Source organism: Acomys minous (assembly GCF_964271855.1).
Source record: "Acomys minous genome assembly, chromosome: 10".
Lineage (NCBI taxonomy): Eukaryota > Metazoa > Chordata > Mammalia > Rodentia > Muridae > Acomys > Acomys minous.
Window position 1 is genome coordinate 6,696,370 of NC_140491.1, and position 10,851 is coordinate 6,707,220.

The window sequence follows — 10,851 nt, forward strand, 5'->3', positions numbered from 1 at the left end:
CACAGAGATCTGCCTGCCTCTGCCTCCCAAGTGCTGGGATTAAAGTTGTGCGCCACCACTGCCTGGCTTATACATACCCATTCTAAATACGTATTACATATACACATGCGTAGTGTCTTTCCTCTTACTACAGGCTTTACTGTAAGGCAAGCTTCCCTTACAGTGATAAGATGGCCGCCATATGCCCCTGAGCCACACTCTGGTGGACATCCCACAGTGAGAAGCAGAAGTCTGTAGTTGTGAGTATACTGCCGGAGCCAATCCCAGCACTCGGGAGGCAGAGGCAGGAGGATCGCTGTGAGTTCAAGGCCAGCCTGGTCTACAAAGCTAGTCCAGGACAGCCAGGGCTACCCAGAGAAACCCTGTCCTGAAAAAACAAACAAACAAAAAAGAAAACAAAACAAAAACAACCAATCAGTCACTTAGCCCATTCTTCTTTTAATGGCAGGGACAGGATCCACCCGCCCCTCCTGTGGACTAACGTTCAGATGTGTGGGAAGCAGAGATTGTTGAACACCTTGCACGACCAAATGACTGAAGATGACCAGAGTACTCTTAACTGTTTTTCCTTTTCCTCTGCAGTTTGGGATGGTATTGTTTTCATGAGCTTCTAGAAATTTCACTTGCAAACTGACTTTTGCTTCCTGTGTTGCGACAGTTCTTATTTACAGTATACCTGAGTAAATGATTCTATTGCAGAGTTCTCGGGGCTTTGTTGGGTGGCCTGAGCTTAAACACGTCACTTGCTCTCCCTGGAACCGTGATCGTGATGTCTGTGGCGGTCTCTGGCCCAACTAAAGGAAAATTGAGATTTCTGCATTTAAATATTTTAAGTGGTTTTGGTAGATTTTAATTCTTTTCGTAAGGTATTTATTTGGGGTTGTCTGTTATGAGTGGCAGAGCCACACCGTAGTTACTTTACCTTGGCAGTGTGTTTGTGGGGGACAATTTTCTCTAGTCTTAGGGACAGTCAGAGTTTAGATCACTTTCCTTACAATCTCCAGCTGAAATCTCCGTGGCCTCAGCCGGCTTACGTGGCTAGAATAGGAAAAGTGAATTGGTTATTTACTGATTTTTTTAAAAAAAAAATTCCCATTTAAAATTTCTGATGTTAATATTTTAAATAAGGGCCGGGCATGGTGGTGCACGCCTCTAATCCCAGCACTTGGGAGGCAGAGGCAGGCGGATCGCTGTGAGTTCAAAGCCAGCCTGGTCTACAAAGTGAGTCCAGGACAGCCAAGGCTACACAGAGAGACCCTGCCTTGAAAAACCAAAAAATAAAAAGAGAGAGAGAGAGACTATTTTAAATAAACATGATTGATTAATATAGTGGTTGGTTTAGAATCTGTTGTGTGCTGTTGAAAGCCATTGTACGCTAGCCTTACACAGCTCATGAAGGGAAGAGGGGGGTCTTTCTGCCTTTGCCAGGTACAGTCTATCCTGTACTAACTTGAGCTGTATTTGATTTTTAAGTGCGTGCCTCTCAGCAAGCCACTCTTCCATTTTAACACTTCCCTATTAAAATGAAATAATCTTGCATCGGTGTGTGGGAGCTGACATTTTAATACCCATTTACTTGTTTTTATACCTTTTTTTAATTAAAAATGTTTTGAGTTTTTTGTGGCCCTTCTGCCTTCTGAAGAGAAAAGCCTTTCCAAGGGAAGGAGGAAAATGACGAAAGGAGCATTGGTAACCAAAGCTTAGAAATGTTTTTAGAAAGTACAAGGTTGCATTGTTTTCCTCAGTTCAAAAGCAGTGAATACAAACGGCATCTAAACACACCCAGGCGGCCTGGACTTTCTTTTCTAGGAAGTGACTGCAGGTGATTTGTTGGGACCAGAACATACTTTGCTATCAACATAAGACCGTCCCCTCCTCGGTCAGTCTAAGCTGTTACTGTACAGACCCGAGAAATGGCGTGAACTGAAGGTCTGCATCATTCAGCCATTGACAGGCTTGTGGCCCGGCTGTGTGACGCTCTAGTAATTTCCCCCACGAGATGGCTCTGCTCCTGCCCATGAGCATTGCTAAGGGCGGCTCTCTCTTCCTCCTGTATGGTGATGCTAGCTGCTCGCATTCCTCCTGGCTCACTTGGCTTTGTGTTCCATGCTTGAAATCATACAATCGCCCCTTAGCTACTTGCGCTTCTAAAAGTGTGACAACCCAGGTGAGTTGCGTCCTGAACAGATGAAGAGCACAGGGTAAAGGGTTCCTCTCCTGCTGTGGCCAACACGAAGTTTTCTCTGCTTCAAAGCTGGTAGCCCGTTTACCACAAACCCCAGCTATGGTGGCAGTCTTGAGGTCAGACTAGGCTGCATACACAGGGGGACCTCACCTCACAAAGGAAAAAGCGAGAGGGACTTAAAGCTGAGGAAGATTGAGGTAGCATTTCCTTTCCTGTCCTTCGCCTCTGAAGGCTGCACGCCGTGTCCCAAGAGTCTGTTTTCTAGGCTGCAGAAGTTAGACCTGATGGAGAGCTGATGTGTTCACGCACTCTGCTCACAAATAGTTGAGACATCACCTTGGTTTAAAAAAAAAAAAAAAAGATGGACAAAGTGTGGATACAGAACATCTAGTATGAGAGACTTGAAAATGTAGATATTATTCTGGGTGTTCATCTCTGTCACATGCGCGTGTGTCTAAGTGTCTTGGCCTTTTCCTGTCTGAACCCTCTTATTAAGTTAGTGACACAGCCTTGTTCTTTTAACCCCTTAGAGATTTTTCTTTCTCACATAGAAAAGGCTTAGCTACCGGGTGTGGTGGCGCACACCTTTAATCCCAGCACTTGGGAGGCAGAGGCAGGTGGATCTCTGTGAGTTCGAGGCCAGCCTAGTCTACAAAGCAAGTCTAGGACAGCCAGGGCTACACAGAAAAACCTCTGGAAAAACCAAAAAAAAAAAAAAAAAAAAAAAAAAGATCCAGACATTTCAATGCCTCTTAGCATTGAGCTTCTTTAAGAAGTACTTGGGCTTGGGTTTTTACTTTTTTTTCCTTTGTTATTTTGTTTTCTTCGAAAAATTTTTCTATATTCCTGAAATAATGGTATCCTGCAAAAATATTATTATTAACCTAGCTAATAATTTATATTATTCTCTTCTTGAAGCTTCTACATGTGTCCCTTTAATGGAGCATTATTCTTACACCATTGTTTGGCTCGCAAACATTTGCTTGATCTATAGCTGCGATTCTCTTAAAACAGAACTGGGAGAGAACGCTTACATTCTCCTCACGCTGGGTTGCTCCTGCTGCCCAGCATTCATCTGAGAGCCCTTCATACTGTTCCACAGAAAACCTAGTTTTGTTCTTCTGATTTCGACATGGAGCAAGTTAACCTTGGTACTGTTTATAGCAAAAGATTTTTATCATTTATCTAAACACTATCCTGTGCTAAGTCATGCTTTACAACGAGCGGAGCTTCTCCAGAGTAGCCACTGAGTATCACTGTCCCATGGTTCCATTTGGTGTCGATGATAACATTTATAGATTTACTAATATCTTAGATTTTTAGCAGGATTGTGGAAGTCTGTCACTCTAAATGGAAGTCTATCTCTCCCTGGTTTTATGCTCGTTTGACCAGCACAGCTTAAAACAAAAAACAGCAATTTGAGGAAGATGATCAATGGTTTAAAATGTTGTCGTTGCCGTAGAAAATGGGGGGAGAGTCTTACATTTCTCAGTGAGTCCATGTATTTGTTACATGTACAGTGATTATTTTGTTAAATGCAGAAGTGCTCATGTGATGGACTAAATGTAATTTGCTGTTTTTAAATGTTTAAATCATGCCAAACAAATCAGTCTGTGCCATCTGGCATTGTTGTTAATCTTTTACTGGGTACTTGGATTGGGGTAAAGGGCTTGTACTATGCACTTTTTATTAATGAATAAATAGAAAATGTTAGTAACACTTTGCTTTCTGTTTGGCTTGTGTGGGAAAAGAACTTAGTAAAATGTTAACATCCTTTGTTAACATTTCTAGGTACAGCTTATATTTTTTGGGTTTTGGGTTTCGGTTTTTCTATTTTCTTTCTTTCTTTCTTTTTTTTTTTCTCCCCTGAGACAGGGTTTCTCTATGTAGCCTTGGCTGTCCTGGGCTTGATTTGTAGACCAGGCTGGCCTCAAATTCACAGAGATCCACCTGCCTCTGCTAGGTACAACTTTTCAATTCAAGGTATTCCCAAGAAATAAATATTTACATGACAGCCCCAGATGAAACCCACTTGTTAGAATACCTTTCTGCATGAAGCTGTGGATCCTGTCACCCACACAGCATTAGCCAGGCACAGTGGCACACATCTGTAATCCCAGCATGTCCCAAGTAGAGGCAGGAGAATCAGGAGTCCAAGGGCACCCAGTGTCATCGCAAGTTTGAAGCCAGCCTAGGATGCAGGAGACCTTGCCAAAAATTTTAAACAAAGCAAAAAGTATGTATCAGTATTCAAAAGAAAATGCTTGGGCTAGAGAGATGGCTCAGTGGTTAAGAGGTCCTGAGTTCAATTCTCTGCAACCACATGGTGACTCACAACCGTCTATAATGAGACCTGGTGCCCTCTTCTGCAGATAAAGCACTCATATACAATAAATAAAATAAATCTTTTTTTAAAAGTTCTAAGAATCTTGATGAAGTTATATTACATTTCTCTAGTTATCTTTTTCTTTCTACACTATGGGGTCAAACAGACATTTCCTTTGAGGGAGTAATATACAGTGGCATTTATTTGAGCAGACACTTGTAACTGCGCTGAAATCGCACAGGTGAAAAATTGCTTTTGTTCCAATCTGGAATGTGTCCAGACACAATAAACCCTTTTGTTTCCAGGGTCATTTCGTGTTGTTTAATCAGGATAGAGGGAGCTCCACTGGTTAGTTAAACTATTATATGAGCTTGGTGTTGGGCCAGTCCTGGGGGTCCTGGTCTACAAAGTGAGTCTAGGACAGCCAAGGCTACACAGAGAAACCCTGTCTTGAAAAAACAAACAAAGCTGGGTGTGGTGGCGCACTCCTTTAATCCCAGCACTCAGGAGGCAGAGGCAGGTAGATGGACCTGAGTTCGAGGCCAACCTGGTCTACAAAGGGAGTCCAGGATAGCCAAGGCTACACAGAGAAACCCTGTCTCAAAAAACCAAAAAAAAAAAAAAAAAAAGAAAAGAAAAAAGAAAACAAACAAACAAACAAAAACCCCCAAAACAAAAACACAGTGAGGTGTGGTGGTGCACGCCTTTAATCCCAGCACTTGGGAGGCAGAGGCAGGCAGATTGCTGTGAGTTCGAGGCCAGCCTGGTCTACGGACTACCAGGAAAGTCCAAGACAACCAAAGTTCTGTGTAACAGAGAAAACCCTGTCTCGAGAGACAAACAAAAACAAAAAACCAGTAGGCTGATGATAGGTAGTTTGGTTAGCAGGCAAAAGGCCTCCATCTCCAGCACCACAAAAAATAACAGACTTTATGGGGCTGAGGAGATAGCTCAGTGACTAAAATGCTTTCCTTGTAAACATGACAGCCGAGTTTGGAGCAACATTCGGCTAAAGCTGGGTGTGGTAGCAAATGCCCACAATCCCACTGCCAGGGAGAAGGAGGACGACCCTTGGGGCTTGTTGGTAGCCGCACTGGCTGAGTCAGTTAGCTACAGCATCAGAGAGGCACTCAAAAACTAAGATGAGTGATCAACGAAGATAGCACGTCAGCTTCCGGCCTCCACATGTGTACACATTTGGAACTTGCATGTGTACCTGTGTATGTACATGCATGTTCCCAAACACATACCAAGCACAAAAACAGATTTTGTGAAGTACGTGACTTCTTGGAGACAGTAGTTCAAGCTAAAGTTTCTCATGTAAAGGGATGAAAATCTAGCGCTTGCTTAGCGCACACAAAGCCCTGGGTTTAATCCCAGCACCCAGGGATGAAGGCAGAAAAATCAGACGTTCAGACACAGAGTAGGGCTGTGTCACCAGCAGCCTGAGGCCCGTGTACTTCACAGTATCCCGCAGTGTCCATTCTGGGCAGTGGATGAAGCTGCAGAGAAGGGCAGGCCCAGTTGGTGAAACTCCTTCTAGTGTCCCTGAACTAGCTGGGAAGGCTCCAGGCGCACCAGGGCTGCCGCGGTGGTGGTTAGTGTCCCTGAACTAGCTGGGAAGGCTCCAGGCGCACCAGGGCTGCCGCGGTGGTGGTTAGTGTCCCTGAACTAGCTGGGAAGGCTCCAGGCGCACCAGGACTGCTGTGGTGGTGGTTAGTGTCCCTGAACTAGCTGGGAAGGCTCCAGGCGCACCAGGGCTGCCGTGGTGGTGGTTAGTGTCCCTGAACTAGCTGGGAAGGCTCCAGGCGCACCAGGGCTGCCGCGGTGGTGGTTAGTGTCCCTGAACTAGCTGGGAAGGCTCCAGGCGCACCAGGACTGCTCTGGTGGTGCAGTTTCACAGCCCAGAGCTTCAGAATGTTTTCATTGAGTGCCCACTGGGAGAAATTCACCCTACTAGGAAGAGACAGTAGCACCTTAGGATGTCTGGTGTGTCACAAATACTGCATGGGCTGCTCTTGGATTTGTCCTCAACTGCAGACTCAAGTGTGCCAACATTTATAGGATCTGCATGATTTAACCAAACACGTGACGCTCCCACTTCCATGTTCCAAGTGCGGCAAGGGCAAGAGTGTTTAAGCACACCCAACTGGTATATGGTAATACGATCCAAGATACAACATATTGAATGAGCCCTAGTGAGGTAATGAGCCCTTTTATTCATTGAATAAAAGGAAGCAAAGTGGTTTTTAAAAAAAGTTTCTATAGCTGAGAAACCGAAGCTAAAATCATCCCTTTTTGACCATTATTAGTACTTATACTTGTGGGCTGGGATTCGCTGATACCGAATTCCATTGCAGTAGGGCTACTCTTTTTTTTTTTTTTTTTGTAAGTAGGGCTACTCTTAAGTCAGTAACACTTGGGTTTTTTCTGATACCTAGAAGTAATGCACTTTATGTTGTAAAATTGCTATTGTGAGAGCGAGGAAGACAAATGTCTTCCTTCATGGATGGCTCCTTGTTGGAGCCTGCCCTATTAATATGAAAGTTGTGTGTTAAAACGTACACAGGCCAGGAGCCAGCACTTGGGAGGCAGAGGCAGGTGTATTACTGTGAGTCTACAAATGAGTCCAGGACTGCCAAGGATACACAGAGAAACCCTGTCTCAAAAACAACCAACCAGCCAACCAACTAACAACAACAACAACAACAACCCGGATTCTGAGGTGTGCTGCTAGCCAACTTTATGTCACCTTGACACTGAAGGGAAGGACCGTCAACTGAGAAAATGCCTCCATAAGACCAGGCTGTAAGCAAACCTGTAGGGCATTTTCTTAAATGCCCAATATGGCCATCCCTGGGCTGGTGACCCTGGGTTCCATAAGAAAGCAGGCTGGGCAAGCCTTGGGGAGCAAGCCAGTGAGCAGCACCCCTCCGTGGCCTCTGCGTCAGCTCCTGCCTCCAGGTTCCCGATCTGAGTCCTGCCTTGGCTTCCTTAATGGATATGTAAGCTAAATAAATCCTCTCCTCTCTAAGTTGCTTTTGGTCATGATGTTTTATTACAGCAACAGAAACCCTAAGACATGAGGTGAAGGGCTGCTTTCCTTTGCCCAGTGTTCCTTGTCTTTCTATGCTACCCTTCCAGCCTGCGAGCTCTTCTGTCTTCCATCCCTAGGACAGTGTCTGACACACAGTAGACAGTTAAGTACTTGCTGGGTGAACGAACTTCATTGGCTGTACGAATCCTGCCTACTCTGTCACACTTCTTTAAATCTGCAGCTAACTTCACTTAGCACTTGCCCTAGTTTGCTTCCTATTGCTGTGAATAAGGGCCATGGCCAAAGGCGCCTTGGGGAGGAAAAGGTTATTTGACTTCTAGGTTCCATCATAGTCTCTCTCTGAGGGAAGGCAAGGCAGGAACTCAAGGAGAAGCTTGGGAGTTGAAGAATGCTGCCTACTGGCTTGCTCCCCTGGCTCCCCTGGCTCCCCTGGCTCCCCTGGCCTCCCCTGGCTCCCCTGGCCTCCCCTGGCCTCCCTGGCTTCCCCTAGCTTCTCCTGGCTTCTGTTCAGCTACCCTTGGAATACTTCTCAAGACCACCTTACTAGATGTAGCACCTCCCACATCAATCATTAATTTAAAAAAAAAATCGCATGTGCAGGAGGCAGAGGCAGGTGGACTTCTGTGAGTTCCAGACCAGCCTGGTGCACATAGCAAGTTTCAGGTAAGCTAGGGCTAAATAGTGAGACCTTGTCTCAGAAAGAAAAAAAAAAAAAAGCACCACGGTTCCTCCTATTGCTGCCTCTCCAGTACTGATTTTACTGGCCTGGCAGCAGTTGGCTTTTTAAAGAAGATAATATTCTTTTTTTTTTTTTTTTTGGTTTTTCGAGACAGGGTCTCTCTGTGTTAGCCTTGGCTGTCCTGGACTCACTTTGTAGACCAGGCTGGCCTCGAACTCACAGCGATCCACCCGCCTCTGCCTCCTGAGTGCTGTAGTCCTAGCTGCTCAGGAGGCCGGGGCGGGACTGATGTCTGAGAGTTTGAACACGGGACCAGCCTGATAAAAAAGATAATATTCTTAAAATATGCCTGTGTGCCAGGCAGTGGTGATGCATGCCTTCAGTTCCAGCATTTGGGAGGTGGATTTCTGTGAGTTCGAGGCCAACCTGGTCTTCAAAGCGAGTCTAGGACAGACAGGGCTACACAAAAAAACAAACAAATAAACAAAGAATACGCCTGCGGTGTTTCTGTCTGTGCGTACGAGCTCCCGTCTCGGGGATGGGGTTACGGGTGGTTGGGAGTGCCCCTGAGGCAGGTGCTGCATTCTGAACTAGGGTTCTCTGTAAGAGCAGCTGTCATTCTTAACTCCTGAGCTATCTTTCCAGTCCCAGCTCCTAGCTTTTCACTTGGGCCCTCAGGAACTAGACTTAGCTCTTCATGCTTGCAGAGCAAGTACTTTGCCCACCAAGCCATCTCCCCAGACATTTTAATGTGCTTTCAGAATTTCCTAGTTACTTTCCCCATGAGGTACGGTAAATCACTCCATAACGTCGTTTGGACAAGAACTGACTTCATGTAGGGTCGTCCCATATTATACTGATGTTCTTGCCAGTGTAGTTTGAGTAAGTTCACGATGATCTGGCACAACAAATGTGCCTAACACTTTTCACAGGACATAAAAAGTAGACAAGAGGAGTACTGCAAATCTAACCAATACACAGCAAGGCCGTCTCAAAAGACTAGGTAGTTTTACTTAAAAAAAAAAAATTACGGTGAAACCCTGTCTTGGCAAAAAAAACACAAAAAACAAAAAACAAAACAAAAACAACAACAACAACAACAACAAATTTATGTCGGGCGCGGTGTCGCACGCCTTTAATCCCAGCACTGGGAGGCAGAGGCAGGCAGATTACTTTGAGTTTGAGGCCAGCCTGGTTATGAAGCGAGTTCAGGACAGCCAAGGCTACACAGAGAAACCCTGTCTTGAAAAATCAAAAAAAAAAATCTATTTTATTTTATGTGCATTGGTATTTTGCCTGCATGTATGTCTGTGTGAGGGTGTCAGATCTTGGAGTACAGACAGTTGTGAATAGCTATGTGGGTGCTGGGAATTGAACCTTGGTCCTGGGGAAGAGCAGTCAGTGCTCTTAACCGCCGAGCCATCTCTACAGCTCTCCCACCTCCCCCCCCCCCCCCCCCCCGCCCCAGATCACATTATGGATGGTTGTGAGTCACCATGTAGTTCCTGGGAATTGAACTAAGGACCTCTGGAAGACCAAGCATCGCTCTGAGCCACTGGGCCATCTCTCCTGCCCCCCTTTTTAAATTTTATGCGGCTGTCGCAGACCGTCTTAGTCGGGTATAGGTCAGGAGTTTTTGAAGTGTTGGTGGGCCAAGTGTCTCTGTACCTGCCACCTCTCTGCTGGGGCTCGTGGAGGCCAGAGCGTAGTCCCCGGGAGCTGGAGTTCCAGGCAGTTTGAGCCCCCTCATGTGGGTCCTAGGGACTGAACCCCTAAGCCCTTTCTCCAGGCGGCAATTTTACTCTTTTTATGCATTTGTAAGGAGTGAGGACTTAGTTCACTGGGACAGTGCTTATCCATGAGGCATAAGGCTCTATGTTCAATCTACTACCACACACACGCACACAAACACACACCTACACATGTCTACGTTGCATACGCCTTACTATGTATGATGCAGACAACCTCCCTTCTAGAATTTGGCTGCAAAATTTTCCTGGAAAATACGCCCTCTCAAGGCATGGGCGCCAAGTTCTCTGGCTAGGGCCAGGTTCTCTGGTCCAGCCATGATGGAACTCAGCATCCTTTCGATTTGAGGCGTCTCCTTCCCAGACTTGACGCCATCAGGATGGGAAGTGACTAAACTCTGGACAGCTGTCTGGAGGGCGCGGCGGACCCAGGGGCTTGAAGGGTGTGGGAGGCCAGCAAGAGGTCAGCCCAGAGTCCTGGGGGTGGGGTGGGGCGGGTGGGGTGGGGAAGAACGGAGTCTGCAAGATGAAGGGACGGCCGGGAAGCCGGAAGACTGTTCTGTGGGCTCGGCCCCTGGCTTGTCCTGTGCTAATGGGTGGCTCACTGGGCACGGCGAACTTTCCTCACCCCAGAGTCCAAGGACCAAGGAGCTTGGAAGGAGCTCGGCCCACGACACCCGCACCCAAGCAGCGGGCCAGCGTAGTGGACCCTCTGCGCACGTAGCCACGCCCAGTGCCGCTCGCAGGCGGACGGGGGCGGAGGCAGTGAGTTGGCTCTAGCTGATTCGCCCTGCTCCGAAAGGGGCGTGACCAGACACTTTGGGCCCCGCCCATTATGCCGCTCAGGGTCCTGAA

At 46.6% G+C, this 10,851-nt stretch overlaps 1 protein-coding gene across 4 annotated transcripts in view; it reads left to right on the plus strand.

Moving 5' to 3' along the window:
- The window catches only part of SMIM14 (small integral membrane protein 14), a 71,212-nt gene extending 69,928 nt beyond the window's left edge, over positions 1-1,284 (plus strand). For all 4 annotated transcript variants that reach the window (XM_084797615.1, XM_084797616.1, XM_084797617.1 and 1 more), the window contains one exon: positions 449-1,284. In XM_084797615.1, the coding sequence (XP_084653741.1) occupies positions 449-481 (33 nt within the window). In that variant the 3' untranslated portion in view covers positions 482-1,284. The remainder of the gene's footprint in view (positions 1-448) is intronic.
- Positions 1,285-10,851: the final 9,567 nt, after the last annotated feature.